General features: G+C 51.1%; 1 protein-coding gene across 1 annotated transcript; it reads right to left on the bottom strand.

Annotated features, from left to right (window-relative positions):
- Positions 1 to 26951, bottom strand: CRHR1 (corticotropin releasing hormone receptor 1). The gene is made up of 13 exons (XM_035568006.1): positions 26901 to 26951; positions 18588 to 18672; positions 10123 to 10242; positions 8546 to 8631; positions 7331 to 7437; positions 6956 to 7076; positions 6445 to 6598; positions 6165 to 6225; positions 5239 to 5311; positions 4087 to 4172; positions 2182 to 2317; positions 1951 to 1992; positions 1 to 141 (listed from the first exon to the last, which is right to left on the bottom strand). Exons 1-13 carry the CDS (start codon positions 26949 to 26951, stop codon positions 1 to 3), a joined length of 1263 nt encoding a protein of 420 aa, XP_035423899.1.

Here is a 26951-nt window from a genome sequence, read left to right on the forward strand (position 1 = left end):
TCAGACGGCCGTGGACTGCTTGATGCTGTGGAAGCTGACACGGGTCGGGGAGGTGGGGATGGACATGGCACGAGCCACGCGGGCACGGATGGAGTGCTTGTCCTGCCATCGGTGCCACCGCTTCCGCACTGCCGATCGCACCTGCAGGTGACACAGAGGGGACATTTAGGAACCATATGGCCTGCAAGCATTGAGCTATGGGCACTGTGAAGGGGTTACCTGGGCCCCCACTTGCAAAAGGCAGTGGAAATCGAGGGTGTTGCACTATTTTTCCCCATGGGGAAACTGAGGCACAGAAATGTCTCATCCTAACAAGTGGTAGGTACAGGAAGCGAGTCCTGCAGCTACGTTAGGCTGTGTTGGAGGTCAGATCCCAAGAGCAGTTTAGCCACTTCCTCTGTTAAACCATAAAAGAGCAAGGTGGTCTTCCCCCCATGGCAACGGAGAGCACGGAGCCTGGTCCTGCTGGCACCCAGGCATCCCATTCCCCCTCCTCTCTTCTGGTCTCACTATTCAGGTCCAGCATCAAACTGGGATCCAAAGCTGTTCGGAGGTACCAGCCATCCTCATGGTTGGTGTGACAGGCCAGGAGGGATGCGAGTGACAGCTAGGGAGGTTTATGGCTTGTCTGGTCCATGCTGGTGGCATTTCTTCAACATTAATTCTGGCTGACAGCAGCCCAAGTGCTTTGCATGGCAGATGAATATTGAAGAAATGCCTTTTCATCGACAGTGGCTGAGACAAACACCAAAATCCCCAGCCAGCCCAGCTGGGACTGAGGGGTGGAGATCACTGAAGGACCATGAGCTGCGTGGCATGAGATGCTCCTGATCCACCAGCAAGCTCTGGTATAGTTCCTTTTCCTCCTGCATCAACAATTACTATTGTGTATATATATATATGTATATATGTATATATATATATATATATATGTATATTGTATATTAATATTGTAATTGTATTGCATCAGTGAGTTATTTAGCACAGCTGAGCCTGTTATGTCAGGATGCTGCCAGCTGCCTTGTATTCCTGAAAAGAAGTTTGAAAAAGAACCCAGAGAGGGGTCTGCATCATCTCTGGAGCTTTAAAATGCTTTTTACGTTGCCAGTCCCTGGGGCTTTGCTGGTTGCCTTCCTGCTCAGCTGCTGTATCACAGCCAGCAAAGGTGTGAGAGCATTTAGGAAGAGGAGGAGGAAAGGATCAGCCCCAGGATCAGCCCCTGCTCTTACCTCCTTTGCTTGCTGCTGTGTTTTGGGTCAGGGCCTGAGAGGTGTCATGGGTGTGTACACAGGGATGGGGGCCCTGGACCCTTCTGATGCATCGAATTGCATGGATGCACCCCCAGAGCATTTATTCTCAGGGGTGGATTTTCCTCCTCCAAATAGGAGGAAAAAGTGGGAAACTAATATTTTTTTTCTGAGATATGGTCCATTTGGGCTAAGATTTCTCCCCAAGAGCCTTGCCTTTCTTGCTGCATGTAAAAGAAGCAACAAAATTTCTCAGTTTCTCACATTTTTGGAGGCTGAGCATCCCTACTAAACCCAACAAGCCACAACGAATATGAAGCCTGGGGGAAATATTTTTTAAAGGCTGGAGACAGTTGTCCACACTGCCAAGCCCTGGAAGCTGCCAGCTGTGTTTGGTTTGGAAGGGGCACTCTTGGGCTATTCTCACAAAAAAAAAAAAGAAACTAGAAGGAGCTGGAACCAGATATTCCATTTCCTATGAGAAACAACTCCCGTTTTATGCCAGATCCCACTGGCAGGATGAAGCACAGAGCCAGGGAACAACCAGTTTCCCGTCTGGGTACAACCTGTGGTTGTGCCTGTAGCTGCCTAACTCAGCCTTCAGCTGGGGACCTGGGTGCCTGTGCAGGGGCAGAGCCTCAGACTGAGCCCACATCCCCTCATATGGATGGGCACGAACACCCCAAGCACCCCCAGTGCTCACCTCGCTGTTCAGAAAGCAGTAGAAGACAGAGACGAAGAAGCCCTGGAAGGAGACAAACGTTAGAGTCACAGCAGAGCTACCCCAAGGCTGAGTGGCTTTGGGGCAATGCCGAGGTTTGGGGAGGTTAATGTTTCTGATGGAGAAGGAGTGGGGTGAGACAAAAGTCGCACCTTGTGCTCCTCCACAGCCCTTGGTGAGGGCCTGGGATGGGGCCAAAGCTGAGGACCTTACCTGGAAGGACTCCAGGAAGGAGTTGAAGTAGATAAAGACAATCCTGGAGATCTCGTCCTCCCCCGGGTTGACGAAGAACAGCATGTAGGTGATTCCCAGCAAGGGCAGCAGCACCAGCGTGGCTTTGACAGCTTTTCTGGGGGAGAAACCATTGAGCTGAGCCACCAGCACATGGCCCTCGGCACGGGGACTGGCCCCATCTTGCTCCCAGCACCAGCATCACTGGGACTGGTGGGGCTGGGTCTGGACCAACCAGTGCCAAGGGGAGGAGAGAGCGGAGTTGGGCTGTTTCCCAGTGTATTCCCCAAATAATTGGGCTGGTTTTGGCAGCAGGCACCTTCTTTGGTTTCTCCATCCAGAATGGGTGGTGGATAGCAGGTGGATAAACGAGACCTGACCTTCAGCTGCTGTGACATGACTGCCTGGATGATCTAGGGCTCGGTTAAAAGGGAATTACGGAGGGTAAGATAATTCAAACCTATCAAGACAGGTTTATGAAAAACTTATCTCAGCTAATTAATTTGATATCTTTTCTTGATGAGATTACAAGTGCTGTTTGTGAAAAGTGATTGTGCTGATGCAAGGGAGCACAGGAAGGGTAGGGGCTCAGTATCTCATTCATTTTGATTAGGGAATGAACAGTGCCAAGCTGACATTTTTTTTTTCCTTAAAAATCCTGTTGACAGAGTCCAACAGTAGCTTAATGCAGGAAATGTCGTCCCTGGTGGGTCTGGGTGGGCTGGGACCTACAGCAGAGCCCCAGCCGCCAGTGTAAGCTGGCAGATGGCATAGAAGAGCTGGCAATAACTGAGGATAGAGGGGGCTTCAGCTGGCAAACTAGAACATAACAAAAACCCTGGAATTTAAGATTTAAAATAAAGGACATGACCTGCTCTGGTGTAGCTTTCCCAGGGCAACAGTCACAGCAGTGGAGGATCCATCTGCTTTTACCAAAAGCCATCATCTAAGGTGAGCAGGAGCCCTCCAGGCTCTGGTTTAAGCAGGACTGTGCAGTTTATACCCACTCGAACTCTTCAAGTTCTCCTGTCCCACAAAATGTTTCTGGGAAATGGAGATGTTCCTCTGCCCCAGGGTGAAAAATCTTCCCCTCCAAAATCAGGAAAATGCTGGAAAAAAAATTCTCTCAGAATTGCTTCCTGAGGCAAACCAGCTTATTTCAATAGTCTTCAACTTTGTTCACCCCAGAGCTCAATACTCTGTGACAAGGAAAGCTGGCATCTTCCAGTGACAGCATGTGAATTTTTTCCATTTTTAGCTGAAAAAAGCCACCCTCGACTCCAAACCTACTTCTCTGAACTCAGTGAGATTCACTGATCTCTGCTCAGAAAACAATCTGGAGAAGCATGGTTAAAGTCCAAGGTTTCTTCTCCTCTTCCAGGTACTTCAGAGCTGCTCTGACCGCGTGCTTCCAAGCTGCCTGTGACATGTTCTGCAGCAGGGAATGGTTAAATCTTCCTGCTGTGTGCTGCTTTCTCCTTGCAGCTTCATAAGCAGATTTTGAGGTGGCATCAATTCGTTGCTCCTTCATAACCATTTGCTTCGCTGCCAAGCCACAATGTAATTCTCACTTCCACGTCAGGATTTGCAGCCCTGACCCCAACAAGCTGATCAGCCCCCCTCAGAAGATGCTTTTGCAAAAGGGGTCAGCTTCCAGCTGCTCCCTCCAAAGGCAGATCCAGCTGTCTTTCACGAGGATTTTCAACTGACCACAGAAGCAATGGCCATCTGACTTCAGAAAGCACCTGAGGTGCTCTTAGATGTCTCCACACTCCCATCCCCTTGCTGCATGGCTACTGGGGCTGTTCCTGTCCCCCCTCAGTCCTGCCAATTCTGTTTCTAGTTCTGCTTTCTGCTTAGTTGTCTTCTCTCCCCCCATGCTCTTACCTGTACTGGATCGTCTCTGACGTGGTTGAGGCTCGGAGCTTTGTCATGAGAATCCGTACGATGTTGAACAGAAAGATGAAGTTGATCTGGAAGAAAGAGGGCAGCTCGTTAGTGTCTACTCCCCCTGTTCTCTTCTATTTCCACAGCAGAGGAAACAGGCTGTGCCAGGGGAACTGGGAACATCTCTTGAACCTGAACCAAGCCTGGGCAGCCACAAAAGCAAGAAGCAGTTGGTATGGTACACATGGACCCTGCTTCTCACTACGATCTGCACTGCCCTCCTTGCACAGGGGCAGGACATCTGCATTTACCATTTTTAAAACATCTTTCCAATAAGATTTAGGAATTTACTCAGGGGAGCAGGGGCAGAAGGGCACCTCAGAAGATGGGTGAGGGAAGGGTGGGAGAAAAGGATAAGTGGGGAGGAGAACTGTAAGGCTGACAAAAGGATTTGGGGAGACTGGCTGCCATCACAGCAGGGAGCAGCTCTCCTGGCTGCTGAACCACTAATGAAAGCAGGGAGGGCAGAGCTGGGGGCTGAGCACAGTTGGCACAGATCAGAGGTGGCCCAGCTACCTGACAGGCTGGGAAATGAGAAGCAGGCTCTATTATTCTGGGAGGTGGAGGGGAGGCTGCTTGGTGCTGTTGATTAATGGCCTCTCAGGTTTTCTCAGCATTGGGCAGGGAGGGGAAAAAAGCTGTAGGATCTTGTGCTTGGTTCTGGACCTGCTAGTCAAACGCCTTGCGCTCTTCCTTGTGACCTGCCAACCCTGCTCCTGTTCGTCCCCTCTAGGAAAGGAGAAGCACCAGGGGGTTGTAAGATCCCTGGGTTCAAGCACTGCTGCTCAGCCAGCAGCAAACTGATGTAGATCAAGGAATGAGGATGAGGTCCCCAGGCAGCTCCTGATGCTTGGCAAAGCACCGACGTGCACTCAAACAGTGGCCGGGCAGGGACTTGCTGGTGCCTGTGGGATTTCGCTGATGGGAGCATCCCTGTTAGAGCAAGGTCTCCAGACTGCTCTCCTAGCCTATCCCAAGTCATCAGGATCCATGCACACTGATTCTCATCTTGGGCTAGGTGCCCAAATTTGCTCAAGGTGCAGTTTGGGTGGGGGGACCCAATATTTACAAGCAGGGTCACTTTGCTCTTACCAGAAGCACCAGGATCATGGGACCTTGGTAGATGTAGTCAGTATAAACTCCTGCTCGCTTCCCAAACCAGCACCTGCAAGGCAAAGACAGGCAGTGTTGGGGACAAGAGGTGTTAGGGACAAGCCTGCAGCATGAGTGACCTGGATTTACTCTTGCCCTTACACTATGTCTGTAGGTTGCTGTCCATAGGGTGAAGGCACAAAGACTTAAGCTACTGTAGCAGTGAGTAGCTGCTACAGAATAGCTTCTCTGAGACCCCCATGTGTGGGGTCTTTATGGGAACTCATTATTGTGGGGCATGGAAGGACATCACAACACGCACACAGGACTAGGGTGGCTCTGTCCCCAGCAGACCCTGCAGGAGCTCATGCAGGTATCGGTGTCCTGAGAGTTGGGTTCTTTTAAATTGCTGCTTTTCCTATGTGTAACAGGGCTGCTGAAGCCAGGGGGAAAAACCAGTACTGCAAAACAAGGCGAGCTGCCACTCATCTGAGCGGGCTCCTTTCAGCTCCACCATCCCCGTGATGAACTCATCAGGTTCCTGTTAAGTCCTCCATTAACAAGTCTCCGTGAAAATGGCTCAGGTGGTGGTAGTTTATGTCTCTACTGGTAGATTAAATCCCAGCTCCATTTAGCAAACACTTTGTAGGAGCTCTGTCTTAATCTAGCCTTTTGCCCCCTTAAAAATCTCATTTGCAGTTTGAAGGGAAAAATGCAGCAGCAGGCAGGGCTCGTGTCACAGAGAGCCTAGAGGTGGGATAAAAGAAAGAATGGAAGAATATCATTTTTCCTCCCACCCTTTCCATGTACCCTGCCTCCTATGAACCCTTGCAGGCAGGATTCGTGCCCACTTTGTGCACAGCTCCTGGCATGACCGACACACAGGGAATTGGGGCAGAGGGAAGGCAGGGAGCAGTGAGGCTCACTTCTCGTTGTCGTAGTACAGCTTCCCGATGGCCCAGGCGACGATGATGGGAAAAGGAATACCTGCGGATGAACACACAGATGGGCCTCAGGGGTGCGATATCACAACCAGGCTATGCTATAACGGTGATTTTCTTGCAGAGGGTAAGCTGATATGGGCCCACAACTCCCATCCTCCTGCTCCTGGAAGCCTTCTTGCAACTATTTAGGTGGAAGAAGAGCAGGAGCAGAGGATGGGGGTGGGCACCACCCGCTGGGCGAAGGGGAAGCACTGGTACTTACACCAGCCGATGCAGATGAACATCCACTTGCGGAGCTTGTCGGTGGAGTAGGTGAGCACAATAGCTGTGTGCAGGTAGCAGCCCTCGCCGAACATCCAGAAGAAGTTGGTGACGTGGAAATAATTGTAGGCGGCAGTGACCAGGCGGCACCAGACCTGCCAAGGGGGTTAGGAGGTGACACAGGGTGAAGAGCAGAGCTACTTCAGAGACAAACTGGTCACCCCCCATGGAGCACTGTCGCTCCCACCTGGGCCATGCCCAAAACATACCGTGAATATTTCTTCCATGTTGCCACAGTAAAAGGCAAGAGTATGGACGTGTTACAGTGGAGAAACTGAGGCACACAGCAACACAGACAATTGAACAGCACAGCAACTGAACCTGGCTTTATCATAGACTTTCATTGTCCTCCAGCCACCAAGCAACCCTATCTGACCTCTCAAGCTGCTTTTTTGGCCTTGTCTCTGGGATCCTTGAGCTCCGCACATACCCCAGGGCTGGGCTGCACCTACCACATTGCTCTCGTGCACCTCCGGATTCATCGTGAACTGCACCACGAACCACGTGGCATTGCGTAGGATGAAGGCTGTGATCAGGTTCCAGTGGATGATGTTCCTCAGGCACCGAATGCTCCTGCAGACGGGGGGAGAAGGCACCATCAGAGCATGGTGGGGGTCTGGGGACTGAACCCATTTGGGCTGCAGGGGAGAACAGGGACATATGTGGTGCTGAAGAGGCATGACCTCTCCAGAGGAGAGAGCAATGGCCACGGGGGGGACGTGGAAAAACAAAGGGGCTCCAGGTCCATCCCCATCCTGAGGGCCGTGGGGTGACCTCTCTGGGCTCATGCCCCTGCCAGGAGCGGGGCAGCAGGTCGGGTCTCTCACCGCAGGCGCATGAAGAGGACGAAGGCCACGAGGAGGGCCCCAAGGGAAACACAGTGCCCCAGGTAGTTGATGATGACGGCAACATGGTAGTGAAGCTTGCTCTTCTTCTGAGGAAGGGGGAAAGGAGACAGGGAAGGAGTCAGCAGAAGCCCCAGCACCCCACAAACCCCCTTCCTCCACCATGTCACCTCCCAGAGCTGCTCTGCAGACTTGGGGACCCCTTTCAGAAGCCCACTGGAACCAACCTGGTGCAGGATGGAGGAGAAGAGGCTGGAAGGCACCAGGGTCGGTCAGATGGGGCTAATTTGGACCAGAAATGTACAAACTTGGCCACGCAATGGGCTCAGGCATTTCACATCCTATCCACACCGGGGCAGCTCAGGATTGCTGCTCCTATATCAACCCTGCTCAACACTGGGGCATCCCTGAGCCATCATCTGTGGAAATCCTGCTGTAATTCATCTGAGCCCGCTGGCAACATGACATCTGATGTCTCAGTTCATTCCCCTTAGCCCTAGGGGCAGCTGAGAGGCTGGGCTGAATGTGGGCAAAGGGAGCAAGGGATCACAGGAAGGCATGAGTGATAATTAAATTAATTGATTGCTCCTGCTGTTAGGCACTCATCCAACCTGTGAATTAGCAATTAACTGAGTGAGAAAACCATTCCTGGCAAGAGATATCTGCATCCCAAATACCAGAGGTGCTTATCAACTGCAAATGAACAGCCTGTATCTCTTCTCCTCTGCTCTGAGGGGTGCCTTGACCTACTCAGGGGCTTGTAATTCGTGGTACCCATTTTTCATCCCTCTCAGCTTCCTAAATATCTCCTTTATTACATTGCCAGCAGGGAGGGATGAGGTTTGCACTGTGTTTTTGTACTGGGAAGGAACTGGAGAAGCAGAGGAGGGTAATAGGGCTGGAGGACATGCCAATCTGCACTGAACATCCCAGGACGAGGATACCCCACACTGCAAATCCTCTTGGCTTAACATGAAAGGAACCAGGAACGGTAAAATTTTTGCTAAGGAATGAAAATGCGCACCAAGGACAGGGTCATATATGCTGCATGCAAACTTGTACACTTGGCTGCCGGTGTACACCCAGCCCCACAAATCCTCTTGGGCCATTCCTGACCTGGGTGCTGGTGTCCTTTAATATTACATCATCCATCCCTCACCCTCCTGTCCAGAGCATAAGGGACCACCAAGCTCCTACCTCCTCACTGAGGATCTCCTGGCACTGGGAGTAGTTAACCCGTGCGGCCCAGCTCCCGTTAGCGAGGCACTCCCTGTAGCCATTGTCTGAAAGAGAGGGTGCACAGAAGGAGTAACAGCACCTGGAGATGGGCACAAACCCCAAAACATGACAGATGTGACCTGGTTGTCATCACTAATGTGGGGTCTCTGATATCAAGCCGGTGGTGTCTTTTCCTTTGAAGCCAGCTCAGATGCTGCCTCAGTTGAGACCACAGGATGAAACTCCCCAGGTGCTACCACTGTTCTATAAAGCTTTAGAGAGGAAAGCAAGGAGGCTTTTTGCTTTTTTTTTCCCAGAAAACAGCAAGGTCTGGGGAAGTGCTTTCAAGATGATCTGTCCCTTGGGATGATTCCCCAAGCCTTCTAAAGCACTCGTGGTCTGAATATGTGGTGTGGGAAGGTCTGAAAGCCCATCCTAGTGTTTCCAGACCTGGGCAGAATTGCTTTTGGAAGAGCCTCTTTCTGCTCCCTATGCAACCGGGAAATCAGAGGCAATTCAGCTTATATCTTAATGGGAACATTTCAGTCCCACTCAAGGGCTATGGGTCTGCACCAGCACTGTCCCTCAGTGCTGGGATACCCCGATGCCTCCCAGCACCGAGATGCATCAGGAGCAGCACAAAACCAACTCCTCCATTTGTTCCAGCAATCACCAACCATCCAGCGAGTGCTGCTGCAAAGGCAGCGTGAAGTTTGCTCTCCTCTCCCCATGTTAGGAGCTTTCTTCCCCTCCCAGCAAGGATGGCAAGAGGAGGCAAGGCTAATTAGGAAGGCACGGCTCTGACAGCCCCGGAGCAGCCTCCGATTAACATCAGCACCAGGGTGATGTTGGGCTTCTGCTATTAAAAGGAGAGACCGTGAGCCTCATCAGGGTGATATGATGGGACAGGGATGGGGATGGCACTTAGGCAGGCATAAGTGCAGATTAATGCAAGGAGACTCCTGCAGCTGCATGAACGGCACCGCCAAGCAGGAGCTGTATGCGTGTGATCTTCCACAGTGGTGAAAGGGTGTGGGACAGAAAATGTGATGTTTTCTGCATGAAGCAGGATGTTTCTTTCATCAGAAGTAGCGTTCGGGTGGACAGAAACTCATCTGCGTGCTAGGAATGGCTCTGGGGGCTTTCCAAGTGCCTTCACTTCATCCCCTGTTCCCAGCATGTCGTTGGCAGTGACAGCTCAGTCACCCGTGCTGGGAGATGAGTTGCAAGGTCCCCGTGTCCTTGCTCAGTTGGGGGCACCTGGGGGCTCAGCTGTGTAGCACCTCCAACAGCTGGACAGGCTCCCTCTTCACTCCCTGTCTCCAAGATGGGCACATCAGCCCTCTTCCCCTTCACAAGTGCATACCCAGGATCATCTCCTTATACAACCACCCTCTCCAAAATTTGAGATGAAGGATTCTTCCCTTTTTGGTTGACACATACCACAGAGCACCTCAACAAGCTCTGCACCCAGGGATGTTTTGTCACTTGTGTCCCTGGGTCTCTACTCCCCCATCCCTTACCCATCCTGTCCCCACCGGCGCTGCCCAGCTTACTTGTGGTGTTGTACCGCACACCGTAGAAATATTCAGGGCAAGGACGAGCCACCAGCTGTCCCACCGCACTCCGGGGCCAGCATGTGCCGATCAGGTCTACAGAGGCGTTGCACTGGGGCCCTGGTGGGGAGAAGGGTTGAAGGTTAGTGGAGGTCTCCAGGCCACTGAGGACCATCTCCAGGTCAGTGAAGGTTCAGGGTTTGCCCAGGGAGCTGGGGCTGCGGTCCCAGTTGAGCTGATGGGTTGCTGCAAGCTCAGCTCTGAGGGAAGCTTCAAGGCAGACGCCAAATGCTGTCTGTGCTTAGGCTCCCCAGGGGCTGACTTATCCATCCTTTCCATATCTATTGCCTGGGTTCTGCCTGAGCACCCAAGTTAAGCCTGGTTCTGTACTAGGCTGCTTTTCTGACCCAGCTTTCCACCTGAGGTCCCCTGCTCTGGTCCTCCAGCCCTGCTCCTTTCTTCAGCCATGACTTTGGCATCTGGCCCTGCTACAGCCATATTTTTGCTGTCCCAGTAGTGACTCCAGCCTGGTGTTGGAGAGCCCCTCCAAGCCTCTCACACCTCCTGGCTCCAACATCTTCCTGGCCATCCCTGCTGATCTATTCCAGCCTTTCCCAAGAAGAAAGCTCCAAGTCTGCCGCTGCTATTTCAGATTTCAAGCAGGACTTGTGTGCTTTTCCCAGCTACACAAGTGTGTTAATGTAGACATTAGGTAGGCCAGATTGCAGGCTTTTTTATGTATAATTTGTGTATATTTAGAACAACATGTACTGTAGCTAAATATGTCCTAGCTACATCTCAAAGTGAGGTAGGAGGCACAACGGCTGTGATATCAATACAATGCGATCCCTAGCAGGCAGCAGATGGATGATAGGCAGCAGACCCAGGAAGGGGCAGAGTTCAGTGCAAACCGCTCCTGGGTAACTGAGATGTTTGTGCTGCCAGCACAGAGCCAGACATTGTCATTTCCAAAGGCAAACTACCCCCAATTTGCAGCTCTTTGGGTGTGAGAACAAAGCGTTTCCTCTCCACCAGGACTCAACACAGAGCAGGTCGCTGTTTGGAAGCCTTTCCCGAGACATCCTATGGATAGAGCTGGCTAAAAAACCAGCAGAACAGAAAAGCAAAGCGTTGCTTTATTAGTATGATGAAAGTTCTTGGGGTGGGGAAGCATAATATTTTTTTCATTGCTTATCTGAAAAATTGATACCGTTGTTTCTTGGGACACTCTTAGAGCAAATTCTCAGTGTGAAGAAACGAAGGTTTGGTTTAAATCTCTTTGCAAGGGAAAGCAACTTCCAAGTGTCCCCAATGCTGGGGAAACATCCGAGTGTGCAGAACACTATCTTCTGCCTGCTATAGCTTGTAGGGAGAAATTAATTTTAACAGTGACCTTTGCTTTGAGCTTTCCTAATGTGTATGGTTGCTGTAGCAACCTTTAAGTTAACTGTTCTAAGCCAGTATTTCTTAGGAAAAAAGTTGCATTTAATCACGCATGTAGGGTGCGCATCTGTGCTCATCTGCATCTATTAGCAACTGTTGAGCTCCTTAGGTGTTTTGACCCAAACTTGACAGAGAAATAGAGGGGTCATAGGGAATGAAGTCCCTATTTAAAATTTTATAATACTCATTCAGATAAAGAACTGGTGATTGCTTCTACTAAGGACAAAGTTAAAGTGTGAATGCCCCCTCCCCCATCAGCCACTTGGGAAGCTACACGTATACCTGCAGTAGAAAATACTCATTTGGAGTAACCCAGCATGGGAAAACAGGGCTCGCATAATGATAATGTCAAAAACTCTCCCTGTGACCAGTGGGGCTGAGCACAATCCCCATTTTATTCCAGTCTCCCATGCCTCAGTTTCCCTTCTTGCATCCCAGAGGTTGTGCTGGGGCACAAATGCAGGCTGCTCACAGGGGACAAGCAGCAAGACACAGCAATTAGAAGTCAGCAGAGCCAGAGGCGGGCAGCAGCACTCTTCCAATTAGTAAAGCAAAACCACTGCAATACCATTAATGACCAAAACCATAAGTTCATGGAAATGATGTGACCAGGCAAAAATGGCACTGTGCTGTTACAGTTCTGCTCAAGGTTGGATATAATACCTCTGTAATTCTCCTAAGCACTTGATTTAATACTGCTTGGCACTCCCATTAGAGCACTGCAACCACCTGCCAGGTGACAAAGACAGCAGATGGGTCTCACATCCCACCACGGCGGGGATGTGGGGTGGACAGAGCCAGCACAAGGTGGAGCAGCATCACCAGGACTTCAGCCCCTCCATGTCCCACAGATCAAGGTTACGGGGTGGAGTGGGATTTGGGCTTGGGGTTGCAGTGGTGTGAGGCTGCAGAAAGCTCCTGGAACTGCACCCAATTCACAGCAGACTTTGCCCCAGTGCTGCTGGAAATGGCATTTGGAGGTCCATCCAGACAGTTTTGAATCTAGTTTATAATATATATGTAATTATTTATAATATATTATATATTAATATATAACAATAAATAATATAGCTATAATATTTCCCCCACTTTCTGAATCATAGAAACGCTGTGATGTCCATCATATACGGAAGAAAGTCTCTTGCTGGGGAAGGGTTAAAGTAAACCAGTGAAAGAGAACTGTGCAGGGCTGCGATGTCCCCTTCGCCCATCACGACCGTCTGCTCCAGCTGCTCCCCAGAGGCATGCAGCTCCCAGCATTTAGAGCTCTGTTTAGCATGGAAATGATATGTATCAGTGCTAAATGCATTCAGATCCGCTTCGTGGCCCATCCTATTTGCAGAGGGATTATTCTCCCAGGTTCTGCAGACACCTGCTCCGGCTTTCTTAGCACTGTTGGCGGTGCAGCCACAGTTTTGGTCTTTGCAGCAAGAAAGGTCAGGGACTTTCCTACGTGCACCCAAATCCCCCAGACTTTGCTCCCTCCTACACAGAAACGCAACATCTGTATCAGGTCCTGCTTTGAGACAGGGAACGTGGCACGGGGAAAGTCATTCAAATCCCTTCTCACCCTATTTCCCTCAGGCTTTTGCAGCTTTGGAACAAAGCAAAGCTTTTCCTTTCTCCTGAAAAGGAAAATGCCTGTCCAGGGACTTACCCTGAGACAGCTGTAACATAACTGCATCAGGATAACTACAGCAGTATTCCCTTCTGTTTCTATAAAAGAGCCTTCCCCAGCCTGCCTCCACAACTCAGAAACTCCTGAGATGGCTCCAGGCTAAAGGTATGCAGACATACGAAGCCTGGCAGGGCAAAGTGCCCTGGTCCCAGCTGATCCACCAGAAGATTTGGAACAAAATTAAAGAGGACAGAGCAAGCCTGTCCTGTGCCAGCACCACCAGACATATGGCTGCAGTGCCCTCAAGCTGGTGCCAGGAGGCCTGGAACATGATTGCACCATCAAACCCTTACTAGAATGGCATGAAGAGAGGTAAAGCAAAAGTTGTGCTGATACAGCAGCATCAATAAACACAGCCCCAGCTCACACCCCAGCAAAGCTTTGCAGCCACACAGCGTTGCAGCTTGTTGCTGCATTCCCAGCAAGTTACAGCTGCTTGGAGGCAAAGCCTCTCTCCCTCCGCACGATGCAAAAGGGGAAAGGAGACACAACAGAAAACTGAATCATAGGCTCACTCCATGCTGAGAGTGGTACAGTTATTTATCTCAGGTGCCCCAGGAGGCTGAGTAAGAGCTGAGATGCGTTAGCTCATATCTCTACCCGTCTGGAGATCTTACTCAACCACAATCGTCTCTGTCCACCCCAACAGCCTCAGTGACTGCTTCTCAAGCAGGCTGACATCCCCTGCTTTGGCCATCACTTCTGAGGGCCTGTATTTAGTAACCAGGGCTTCACCTCCATGTCTAACCAAAATATACTCACTGCAGGCAGCACCTGAAGGGCAGACCCACACTGTGAAAAGTCACCTGCACCCAGGCAGCATTACCATGCTGGTAGAGCAAAAGGAGCCACTCCCTATCTCAATACCCCCACATAAAAGCTTTGGTGGGGATGCTCTTATTTAAAGGCTCTGATGTGCTCAGGAGGGATAGGTGCTGAATGCTTATGAGGAACACCTGGAGGCACCAAGGGAAACAGCACTGAGGGGCAATTTACATTAATATGGGGCTGAAATTGGGGTGGTGGAGCTATTTGCTTTCCCTCTGAGTTGAGGATGGATACACAGGCTGTCTGGGAGCACTGTGGTTGTCTCAAAATACCCCAGCTGTTGCTCACACCCTACATCCAGTGCTGCTTTAGTTGGTGTTGGATGTTTCTATTTATTTCTGTAAGAGTCTAGACCTTAGAAAAATCTCCAGCAATCTTCCCAAGCATTCAAGTTTCATGATCCTCAAAGAAAAATAATTACACAGGCTAATTAAGCGTTATGATAGCAAAGGGTCTTCGTAATGAATTTTCAGCTTGTTGCTATTCACCATTGTTGGCTGTCCCCCGAGGTCTTTGCTGCTGTTCTGGAGAAGGATAAACAGGAGGCACCAAGCCTAGCTTCTGCCATCAATGGGATGCATCTGTGCGATGCTGTCACCTGAGGCTGATCCACGTCAAGCTTATGTGAATCATATATATGTATTGAGTATATAATGTGGTGGATAGGGATCGTATAATTGTATAGAATATGTAATGTAGTGGGTTGGTTTGGGGCAGATCTTGTTTTGATCCGACCCATGGTGTGATCGGGGTTGTGTCATTGCCAAGGGCAGCAGCCAGTGGTTTATTCCCTGGTCTCGCCTGGGCTTTGCTGGTGGCTGAGCAAAGAATTGCAATCCCTTGCTGAGAGAGGTTTCCTCTCTGATTTGGCTAAAACGGAATGGAGCAGCTGGCAAGGATTTTACTGCATTCAGTCCAAAGTGCAGTTTAACTGGTGTAGCTGCCGCTGAGATGTGCCAGCATGCTGCTTCCTACCAGAAAACCTCAAATCATCACTATCTTCCCTCTTCCACTACAACAAAACCTATGAATAAAAACAAGTTTCTATTGACATCCCTGTTTCCCAGATGTTGGAGCAGAATGGCTTTATCAATACCAGCATACACTTTAAACACCCTGATTTTTTTCATATAGGTGAGTTCAAAATTTTCAGCTCCCGAGCCTATCACTGCAATCCCTCGGTGCTAAGTCCCTGCCAGGACTCCCTGCTGCCTCTTTAGCCCTTTTATTAGTATTTCTGCATCGGTGGGAGAGATGCCAACGAGGCTGAAGGGAAGAGAGGCACTGATGTTGTTAATTTGACCTTTATGAATTTAAATTCCAGTCTCTTCCCCGGAGGAGTCAGAGAGTGAATGAAAGAGCTGCGGCTCAGGCAGGGATGGCTGTCGTGGTGTCAGTGGTGTGGGGCTGGAGCGGGTGGGAAGGCTCCTGGTCAAAATGTCACCTGCTGCAAAACATGTCTCCAGACCTGTCCAGCAAAGCACATGCGAAGGAAATGCTCGCATTGCTTGCTGCTCTCCTGTGCCTCTCAGCCACCAGTTTTTGCTGCATCTGGACCAGCTCAATTTGCTTTATTTAAATGCTTCCTTCTGCCCTTGAAAAAGGCTCATTTTTAAAAAACAAACATTTTTATTAATTTCTGCCTAGCTTTGGTGTCATTTTCCCTTGCTTTAGTTGAACATGCAGTGGCCCAAAGCACTTCTTTCCTGGGAAGAAATCAGCTGTGCTCCATGCTCACTCCTGGGCACACACACAAGATTGAGGATAACAATTTATTGTGATAACAATTTAACGGCTTAAAGTGGTGAATCGTGCAGCCGGGAGCAGCCAGGGCTATTAGCAATTGGGTGCCAGCTCCTTGGGCTGATCCAAGCTTGAATGTTATGAAAAGCAAAATAACCCCGGGAACACCCGCTCTGCTTGAGTGCTTTCTGCTGGGCTGCTTTGGAAAAGTCTTATCTATTAATTAGGAAGAGGCTTTCCCATCTGCTTGGATTCTTAATTCCTTTCCCCGGAAAAGACCATGGTGGGAAACTGTCCTGCGGCCACAGCGGGATGCTTCATCCCCATGGGTGAAACGACCTCATCCCTCTGTGAGCCATTTTGTGGCAGGGCAAAGGGAGAAGCAGCTGTGCACAGGCCCTGGGGAGCCAAAATCTTCAGGAAGACAGTTTGCTGTTTGCAGCAATCTGGAGGCAGGGAGCCCTCGGGATCAGCACCTTTCCACCCTGGACAAGGGATGGTGATCCTTGTTATTTCTTTTGATTAATTAAGCCTAACCTGGGAATTTTCTGGCTTGCAGACATTTGGAGGTGTGAGCTGACCCGATTTTTCTAACGCACCTTGTTGATCTCAGGTCCAGCCTGATATAATTTCTGCCTGGAGGAGTAAACAGAAAAGCAGCCTCAGCGATGCAGCAGCTAACCTACATGCACGGATGCCAACCAGCCAGATTCAGGCCCACTAAGAGGTATTTTCGGTCAGGTTGAGCCACCACATCTGTGCAGGGGTCCGGACGAGGCTGAATGCCAAGGGACACCACACTGTGCTGTGGACAGGGTGTTTAGAGGATGATGGATGAGAACCTGGTGAGCATCACCCGGACCTCTCTGCATCACCCTGCTGGGAGCAGAGACCTTTTCAGCTCAGTGCACTTGCTTTGGAGAGTGCCAGCGCCCAGCAATAGCACTGCACAGCTGTGCATCCTCATTAAAAAGTGTGAAATTAAGTAATGAAGGGACTCGCAATGTGAGAAGTGGGGAGAGACCAGGCTGGGCTATTTTTTTGGAGGAGCAACGCCATGGCAGGCCCACTGCTTCACATGCCTGAGGATCCGTGGTCTCGTGTTGTTAGCACGTGCTGTTTCCCAAGGGTTACACAGACATTAACAAATTAAGTCTCATGGCCTTGCTGCAATTCTCATTAGCATCATCCTAACAAGTCTCCACGTTAAATAGCCTCGAAACAAAGTTGCCAGTTTTGTAAATATCTCCCCCTCAGAACTGCTGCCTAAATCAGGCAGGGCTTAAATGGGCCCCAAGGATGAGGGCTGACGCTGAGCTCCGCTTACCAAGCAACAGACGTAAGCCAATTAATTTCAGCTCCTGCTCAAAGCCCCCTCCCCGAGCTGGGAGCAACTCTTGTGTGCACCATCCCCATCCCAAATCGATCGAGTTACCCAGGCATGACAGGTCAGAGAGCGGAGATTTTGGAAATCTGCAGCCTGGCATGTTGTGTTCTCCATCCCAGAGTGACGGGGGTTGAGGCGCACTCACTCCTGCCATGCTTTGCACCAGTAAATCCCAACTGAATGAAGCCCAGTGCTTGTAAAAAGCAGCACGCGCTGCTTGAAAATGCTCCCCACTCCCTGCTCTCTGCCCCAGGCTCAGGAGGTGACAGCAGCAGGTGACGAGGGCCATGAGCTGGGCACGAGGAGGATCTAGGGGCTGCTGCCACCCTGGCTTGTGCCATGGGCCAGCTCCTGCATCGTGGGAAGATTTGGAGGTGCTTGGCTGGTGCACCCCACGATGCCGTGGATCAGAGTCAGACACAGGTTGCACCAGGGGGGAGAGTAAGAAGACGACAAATGCAAAATTTATCACAGCTTAATGTGGCCAAGGACACACTCCTTGCTGAGCAGAGTAATGAAACCTTCAGGGAGCAAAGCCCCTGAGTTATGACCAGGCTTCCCACCTGCACAGCACCCAGGACAGAGACACGCAAGCATTCCATTTCCACCTCCAGCCTTGCTTTACCCTCAGCTTTCTACCTCCATGTCTCAGGCTGGGATGCTCTGCAGCACCATGCCTTGGGCTCTGCCAATGGGCCAGGCACAGAATCAGCTGATGTTAAGCAGAAATTGCTTAAAAAGAACTTTTTAATCTGCTGCTAATGGGAGTGGTGTGGCAGGGAGCCACCCGTCAGCCTTTTGTCACCCTGACAGCAAGGGATGCTCTGCTGAGCAGGGACTGGGGCAAGCAGGGCGATTGCTCGGTGCACGCTTTGTCTTCTTTCAGCTGTGGGAAAACGAACTCTGTAGCAACCCTGAGCCAGGGAGGGCTTTTCTCCTGGTCCCTGGGAGCTCCTCTCCTCTCCCTCAGCCACTGTTCCTCTCCCTAAATCTGTCAGTAACCCAGTGAGGCATGGACGTAGGGGACAAAGTTGGTACCAAGGACCACTTTGGCTCCTGGTGTCCTTGGACATGCAGAGAAGGGGCAGCATTGGAGCAGGCACAGGGCAGGTGTCTCTTTGCTCACCTCCCCCTCCAGCTCAGCCCCACGCACATTTATTTTCTCTATTTTTAGCTCTCCTGAGCTCTGCATCTTCCACCTGCCTCAACTGACACCCTGCAAAGGTGCTGATGCGGCATTCACCAAGGGGCTGCAATGCAGCCTCAGCACATCCCCACCCCCTGAAAAGGAGCTGGATCAGCCCAGAGACTCCCCCCCCCCCCAACTACCTCTGCCCCAGGTGCTCTGACCAAAGCAAGGGCAGGCTGGGGACACAGGACACTCACCTGTGTGGTTGGTGGCGGGCGGCAGGCTCTCACAGTACTGCTCTTGGATGGAGGCTGCCACTGGGCTATCCCACAGGAGAAACGCCTGCGTGGGGAGAAATCAGATGGTAGCAGGGTTATACACACAATATACAACTCCCCTGTGCCTTCTTGGATGTAGCAGCAAGTTGGTCAGATCCAAGCCTGCCCATGTCTTGACGGATGTCACCCCCCAAATCTGCACGGTGGACGCGCACCTGTTTGTGGGACCAGTTTCCCAGCCTGGGGCTGGGGACCTGATGTTCTCTACTTTGTTTCCCACCCATTATTCATCTTCTGCCCCAAAACATCTTCCCCAGCAACTCATGTTGCAGCCCTGCACAGCCCCCGCCAGGCCTCAGAGCTTCTGCTATTTAGCATTTTAACCAACATTTTTAGTTTTAGCATCTTCGCATCCTGAGAGCAGGCAGGGGAAACATGACGAGCCTGACACGGCGCTCAGATTTGCAATACCTTATTAAAATCACAGCCTTGTAAGCTGTCGGTGGGAAGATGCTAATATGCATCCTTAAGGAGACCTGATCCAGTCAATCAGGTCTGGATGAAGCCTTCGTTTAGGAGAAAGGCTTGTCTACAAGCACTGCTATTCCTGCAGTATTGGCAAGCATTGACCAGAAACTATCCCATCAGCAAGAGCTTCTCCAGAACAGCTCCCAAGCAGCTCTGCAGCTCCTCTGGAAGTGAAAACCATTTACTTCATCTGCCTGGGGAGCTATTTTGAAAAAGCTGCTCCTGAATGATGGTTTCCAGCAGCGATTGCAATGAGCCCTTTGGTCCTGTGCGGCAGGAACAACCTAGAGACTCTGCCAGCAGTGGCTGGATGCGGTGGCAGGCACGGTGGATGACCTGGAGAAGGCCACATGGACTGTAGGTAGCTGCTCCTTTGGCTTTTGCAGGAGTTTGGGGAAACTGAAGTTGAGGAAAGGGATTGCAAGGGCAAGGCACAGCTGCCTGCTTCCTCCTCCAGCTGAGAGGGGTGACCAGGGCTGATCCCTCTGCTCAGGGGATGGACACCAACAGTGGACGAGGCTGAACCCAGAACCTTCCTCCTCCATGCCTAATCTCCCTTTCTGAGTGCCATTTACCTTAAAAACCACCCTGCATAGGGAGGACTGTGTCCTCCCCATACCCTTTAGACATACAAACACTGGCTCCTCTTGCTGGCACATCCAGAGATCTCCTGCGCCCTATCAAAGCATTAGCAGAATTTATTCAGATGGGGAGACAAGCTCAGCACCCACTTGCTCTTTTCCAAACAACTATTTACTGCCTTAGGAAGCTGGTTTTGACAGCAAGAGAGATGTCAGGCAGACATACAAGCGGAGCTGAGAATAGCTTCCTTGTTATGACTGCTCCAGATGGCACAGGGGATCCGGCAGCAGATCCCTGCCCCAAGCTCTGTAAGGGCTTCCACTGCACCAGTCCCGCAGGATCTGGGCACATTCAGTGATGCTCTGGGATCGGTGAGGATGAAGCACAGCCCAGAGATGAGAGTGCCCAAACTCCAGAGATGCCAAAATGGGGGTGCAGTGGGGCTGGATCCCCTCTGCTCGGTGCCTGCTGGATCCGGTGGCTCTTTGCACAGGCAGCTGGGGTTAAAGGTTACTTCCCCAAAGGGCCTGGGATGGTTTGCCTACCTGAACAGGCCTGAAAGTGTTAACTGGACGTTTCTGTGCTAATCACAGCCTGCTCCAGCCTGGCAGTGCCCATTCTCCTTCCAGACACAGGGAGAGGTCTTGGCACTGGGCTGCAACATGGACTGAGCTACTGCTGGAGGGGGTGAGGATGGAGAGAGGGAGTGCAGGCTCTGGGCAGGCTTTGTAAGTGAGCTAAAACTGCAAAATCAAAAAATAATAAAAAATAAAAAAAATCCCCAAAATAGAACAAAACAAACTACCAGTTTTTGCTTGCTTTTAAACCAAACTCTGAATTTTGTCTCACTGCAGTGTGGCCAAAACTCACACCAGAGCCTTTTTACCTGCTCCTGTCAGCTGTGCAGCTGGAGGGGATAAGGTAGTGACTCCAGGTGCATTTGCCTGAACCAAAAGCATTCTGCCCATTTAGCCTGATGGCCAGGCTCTCTTGCGTGTTTTGTCCCCTGCAGGTTACTTTAACCCCTCTGCAGGCTTTGCAGAAGGAATAGGTCAAAGCTCTGTCCTTGCACAGCTCTGCCTGCCAAAGCATCCCTGCTGTAAGCTGCCACATGGCACCCAGCAGGTCCCAGCCTGGCTGAGCTGGAGCCATGCATGCCCCAGCGTCCCTTTCCCTCTGCCCTCCCGGTCCTGTTTTGACACAAGCTGCTGAAAACCATGCTCTGCAGTGAAGAAAACCTCTGCGACCTCTCCCAGGCTGCCAAAATCCCAGAGAGCTTCAGCTGAGCGTTCAGCTGTGCAGGCTAAAACAAGTAATCTGCTTTTGCAGAAGCAACCACTTTGCATAGAGGTCCTGCTCAGCCATGGCATTCTCCCACGAGGATGGTGCTCTGCCAGGAGCTGCATGGCCCCGTGCTGGCAGCAGCTTCTCCTCCATCTGGAGCCACCCATGGCTCCACCGCTGTTGTCTCAACAGCCACCCAGCTCCCTCCCAGGCTCTGCTAACATCTCCAGTTCACATGTGGAGGCATCCCAGCGGATGCTGAAGACACCTGATTAAGCCTGGACCTTGCAGAGCACGACTGGGACACTGCAACATGCTGCGGCTCCAGCATTTGCTGTATCCTGTCCACAGCAAGCACCAGCTGTGGTCTGTGTCCCACCCCCAGCACATCAAGCTTGGGCCAGAAGGGAAAAAGAGGCACACAGGGCATCTTGCTCAGGCTTTGCTGCACCACATAGGGTGGGATGTCCCCATCCCATCCCACCAGCCATTCCCTGAGCTGCTTGATTTTTTTTTTTTTAAAGCTGTTCCAGCTCATCAGCACGAGGATGCTCAAGATCTCACTGCTGATCTGGGTGTGAGCAGCAAACTTGCACGCACACACATGCACATGTGTGCGCACAGAGCATCCATCTCTCTGACCTGCCACTGACCTAACAGCAAAATTCAATTAACAACAATTAGGAATTAATGTTCCCCTGCAGTGCTTTCTCTCTCCAAAACAATCCACAGATATTAATTAATGAACTAACATCTGAGTCAAACATCACCCCCCCCCCCCCCATCCTATATTACCCAGAGACAGGCTTGTCCCCGCTCCGAGATCTCATTGCCTCAAACAAGATCGGATCTGCATGGCACGAAGGGCTGACAGCTCCAAGCAGCGAGATAGATGGCTCGTGGCCTAATTAGCAAGCTAAGATGGGGCTTGGGTTTTCCGTGGCCAACAGGGCTGTAACTGGAGAGCAGAGTGATTAGCAAGACACGAGCAAGTGGCTTTTCACAGAGTCAGGGAGGTCAGTGGGACTGATGGATGGTGAAAGCATCCGAGACCCCCCCAGGTGGGTTGTGGGGGGGTCTTTTGTGAGCAGCAGAAAGCAGCCCTAGTGGCTCAGTCACTGCAGGAAATCCCTCAGGATGAAGGCATCTGGAAGGGGATGTCACATCCTCCTGCGTGTAGCACTTGGGGACAGGACCTGGGCTGGAAGGATCTATCTTAGGAGACACTTTTTATGGCCTCTGCTCCTGATCAGATGCACTTAAAACCTGGTTTTGAGCAGCTCTGCCCTGCTGGCTCCTTGACCCAAGGACACGTGTCCATGATTGCTCACCACAGCATGGGTGCAGCACCAGCCACCCTGCTGTGTCCTTGCTGTAGGGACCTTTCACTCCCCTTGGTCCATCCTTCCAGCCCAGCTGGGCTTGCTGCCACCGTGACACCACTTCACACTTGCTCAAAAGTATGTGTGGAAGAAGAAAATCCCTCCTGGGACAGTCAGGACATACAGGCTGGGGAAGGGCTGAGCAGTCTCTGTCCCAGACCTACCTTGAGGACTGATCCTGCTCTTGGCTGCGAGCCTGCAGGAAAAGGCACCAGACTGGGGGTGCTGAATGCAGCGAGCACGGCAGGAGCTGGATGCCAAGCTTGGATTGCAGAGCAACACCAGCAAGTGTGCAGGGAGGGCACAGGGCAGCACAACTTGCCGACACCACAGCTGCAGGCTGGAGGTGGCTTTTGCAAAGCTTCACCCAAAGAGCTGCCCTTCGGCTGCACGTGAAGGTGGGCATGGTGCCTCCAGCCCGCCCCCGTCCCCTGCTTTCACCCCTTTGTCCTCAGCTCCTTGACTTCCAGCCACTGCAGCTGCTCAGCTTCTTACCACCTCACCTTGAGGGCTCTCATCCCTTGGAAAAGTCCTAAGCCACAAATGATAACCCCAGGGAGCTCCCAGCCCATGAAAGCCCCCTGTAGGACTCCATGCCTTGACAGTCATCTGCTTTGCCATGCCCTGAGTTAAGGTTTCTTCGAGCCCCCGCTTTTTGAACTGTTGTTCCTTCACTTGCTTTTGTGCAAATCCACATCGAGAGCCCTGTGAGCATCAAGGCAAAGCAGCTGATCAAGACTCAAAGTAAGAACCAGGGGAGGATTTGCTATGGCTAACGTTACCCAGGGTGTGGGGGGAGAGGAGACAGGGAGCAGACTGCGTTAATGCTTCCATCTGGCATTAAAATCTGGGAACATATGAATTTAGCCATGTTAGAGGGCCAGCCTGTGACGGAGGCTTTGGTGTGAACATTTATTCTGTTTGGAGTCTCTCTCTGAGCACGCTGGATGCAGAACCTAACAAAAGAATATCAATCAGGGCTAAATGAGTGCCTGTAAAACCTGATTTATGGGCAATTAAAGGTTTTCCTGGATTACACTCCAGTCTCTCACTGCACATAAATAATTCTGACTTCATTTATCTATCAAAAGGGACATGGATTTTTGGGGACAGGTGGAAAAAGAATAATGTCATTCGGGTGCTGGAAGCTAACGACACAAGCAAGTTGGGGAAGGAGACGCTGTAAATCAAAGCAGCTCCTATGGGTTCTGGGTTGGCCAGAGCAAAGGCTGCTAGAGAAGACGTGGAGTGATGGGCACATCCACAGGACTGCTTTTCCAAGGTGTTTTTATTAAACTCTCCTGCAGACTTTAATTATGGGACCTCTGCAGACATTAATTATGGGACCTTTGTGCATTCAGATATTTTCACTTTGGGGGCTGGAGATTTGTTGTCCCCAGCTGCCTCCCACGACCCAGACCTCACCTGTCCCATCACTCTCCCTCACCCATCACCTTTTGAAGGTTATGTCCTGGGCTGAGCATCTGCCATTCAATTCACCAATAATTTTCCTCCAGTTTACCTGTGTTCACGTCTGGGGAAACCCTGACCACAGCAAAACATCGGCTGCATTTGCCATTGCGTTTTCAGGCTGAGCCGTGCAGGATTTCAGGGTGGAACAGGGGCTACTGTCTGCAAAAGGCCAACACCCTTTGCCCATTGCTGTCTGAATGGAGGCAATTGCTTCTCAGTGGGTGACTCATTGATAAACCAGGGTATTGCTAGGAAAAATACAGTTGGGGGAAAAAAAATATAACAGATGGGCCTCTGGGCATGTTCTCCCATCTTTGGAAAGAGCCATCCACTCCTGAGCAACAGCTCTCAAGCACTGGAGAAAGGCTCTTTGGGCTGCTTACTCAGGGACTTCCACTAAAGATTTGTGCTTGGCTTTGGGTCTGGATACCCTTCTCCTGTGTTAAAAACACAGATGTAACCTCTCCAAATGCTGCAGCTTCGGACCACAGCTCAAGCTGGTTGTTCCCAACTAACTTCTGAGCCAGTCCTGTGCGAGATTTCTGCAGAGCAGGGCTGTATTTCAGGGCAGGATCGAGCCTTCTGTGCAGGCTATTCTCATTGCATTTCTATATATTCATCCTATGGCGAGAGAGCAGCTATTCTGGGAACAGGCTGTGCCATTTCCATTCACTTCTTCATTGAAAATGTGAAACCACGGGGGTGAGCTCATACACACTGCATCTACTCCAGCTTTTAAGGAATGCAAGGACTGGAGGAGATCCCCAGTGTCTGTGTCTCTGTGTCCTACACAGCAGCAAAGGGGTGGGGAGCTGGTTCTGGAGCTTATTGCTGCTGGAGTGGATCAAGGGATAGGGGAAACCATCCCCCACCATCAAACCTGGTTCTCTGTAAGACATTTCTATACTATTATCAGCCCCCAAAATGTCATCAGTTCCTGACATCACTGCACTTGAACTTGTTCTTTTCAACCATGCGTTTAGTTTGTTTAAATGATGTGCAGGATGCCAGAGAGCAAGATCCTAAAGTTAGCTGCCTGCCTCCATGTCTGTCTGTCCAACCCTCTCAAGGGATGTCTGCTCCGCATGGCAAGGTGGACAAACCAATGCTAAACTAGAGCTGATGCACAGGGAACACCTTAGCTGTGCCAGCCCAGGGATCTGCAGGATGCACAGCCTGCCCAAGCAGGAGAGACTTGCCCCTTGGCTCTGTCGGAGCCAAGCTGCTGCAGGTCTCTGTGCTTGCTGGCTGCAGGGATGGGCTTGGTTGAGGCTGGAGTTTTCCTGTTTCTTTTAGCTAACCCTGTCCCCAAGTGAAGCTTGGCTTTGCCCACAGCTTGGGCTGCACTGCCAGACCCTGGGGACAGTCCCAACACCACTGGGAAAATCATGGAGCCAGGGCATTGTGTTCTTTGAGAGTGTAGGATCATGCTAGAAAAGGATCTAAATATTCAATACATATATTTTTAAGACAAAATAGATGGATGGGTTGTGAAGGAGTGTTTTTCAGCTTGGGTGCTCTGCTCAGGGCTGGCTGGGGGAAATTCCTCTTTGCTTGGGCTGCTTTTTGTGACCCTCTTCCTGGCCCCAGCCCCAGTGCCGGGTGGTTTCTATCTCAAATTCTGGAAGGGTTTTGAGGACTCAGCCTCCATCCTCACAGGAAGACCACCCTTGGGGAACACGTGGGAGCGGCTAAGGAAACCCCCAAACCTGGCGGGGTCTAGCAGAGCATGGGAGCTGTGTCTCAGTACCTTTGCACTGTTTTTCTGACCACTTCTTGCTCCCACAGTAGCTACGGGGATCTGTCATTCTTGCTTGGCTGTCCCTATCCCAGATCCTGCCCCTATTGCATCAGGGTGGTGGCTTTGCCCACGGTGTCCCCATGTAACAGCCAAGGGGCACCTGGGTGGGGGAAAGAGCTCCTGCTCTATCTCACCTTCATTGCTTACATTGGAGCCAAGCAAAACCTGAGCTAGGGAATACAAACCCCCCTCCCCCCCCCCAAAAAAAAAGCTCTTAAAAAACAGAATGGGGCTGTGCAGTTAAAAGCAAAAGAAGCTTTAAAAAGAAGCACCTACTTGGCAGGGCAGTCACTGGGTGCTCATCAGCTCTTCTCACCTAGGTGAGAACTTTTTATCCAAAGGTGCAGCTAAATTTGGGTGGTAAGAAACCAGCCTGCAGGTATGAACCACAAAGGTGCTAACGGTGAGGGCTGACCCTCTGTGTTTTCCGTCCTTTTAATTCTGCAGTCACAACTGGGCCACTGAGACAGCATTTTGCAGAGAACCAGGCAAATTTATTTATTTTTTAACACTCTCAACACAGAGATTTAATCAAAAACTTGGTCATTTTGTTTAACTGCCCACCTAGGTCTGTTAAAATAATGCTCGGGATTTCACTGGAAACATTTTCCTCGCCTCATTCCCTGGGGTCTGGGATCTGAACATGCTTTGGGCTGGGAGCATTTGCTTTCTTGATGAGCCCTCAGGGAAGAAAAATATTGCTTCTGACAAAGCATTTGCATTTTGTGCAGAGCTGCAAAATTAGCAGTGGCTCCAGTTCCACCGTGAGCAATTCAGAGAGGAAAGTCTTGAGATTTGTGGGTGGGGGAAAAAAAAAGGAGAGGTTTCTTTAGGAAATCAATCAAAGGTGGGGGGAAGAATTCAGCTTCGCATTTGTGCTGTCCCCATCCATCACACCCCCAGAGTAGGCTGCTGGGAGGGGGTGGCTAAGGGCTACTGGTGGCAGCTGGTTTCACTGGGAGGCGTGAGGTGGGGAGCTGCTGGAAGAGCCGGGCTGCTCTCGGGGGGACCTGGTGGTGAGTCCCTGGCTCCAGCCCCCTCCCCGCTAGTTTTTGGGCGCTCTTGCCAAGACCCCATGCTCAGGTGGAGGATCCTTCCCGGGGGCTCTTTGTGTCTCCTTTGACTTTTCCCTTCCTGGAAAGAAAGGGAAAAGTCGTCGCGGAGACACGGAGCAGGGCAGGGTGCCGAGGGGAGGGAGGCAGGAGGGTCCCCGGGGAAGCAGAGGGCTGGCGAGCACCTTACCTGCAGGAGGAAGAGGAGGAGGAGGAGGGCAGGACGCAGGCTGGGCACCAT

This window comes from Cygnus atratus, chromosome 25, assembly GCF_013377495.2.
Source record: "Cygnus atratus isolate AKBS03 ecotype Queensland, Australia chromosome 25, CAtr_DNAZoo_HiC_assembly, whole genome shotgun sequence".
Classification (NCBI taxonomy): Eukaryota; Metazoa; Chordata; class Aves; order Anseriformes; family Anatidae; genus Cygnus; species Cygnus atratus.

What these genes read in the sequence shown, in the direction of transcription:
- CRHR1 (XM_035568006.1), bottom strand. Translation starts at nt 26,951, where the DNA reads ATGGTGCCCAGCCTGCGTCCTGCCCTCCTCCTCCTCCTCTTCCTCCTG. An exon ending in TCCTCCTCTTCCTCCTGCAG is followed by an intron (nt 18,673 to 26,900) that starts GTAAGGTGCTCG and finishes CTCCCCACGCAG; the next exon opens with GCGTTTCTCCTGTGGGATAG. An exon ending in GTCCTCTTCATGCGCCTGCG is followed by an intron (nt 7,077 to 7,330) that starts GTGAGAGACCCG and finishes CCCCGTCTGCAG; the next exon opens with GAGCATTCGGTGCCTGAGGA.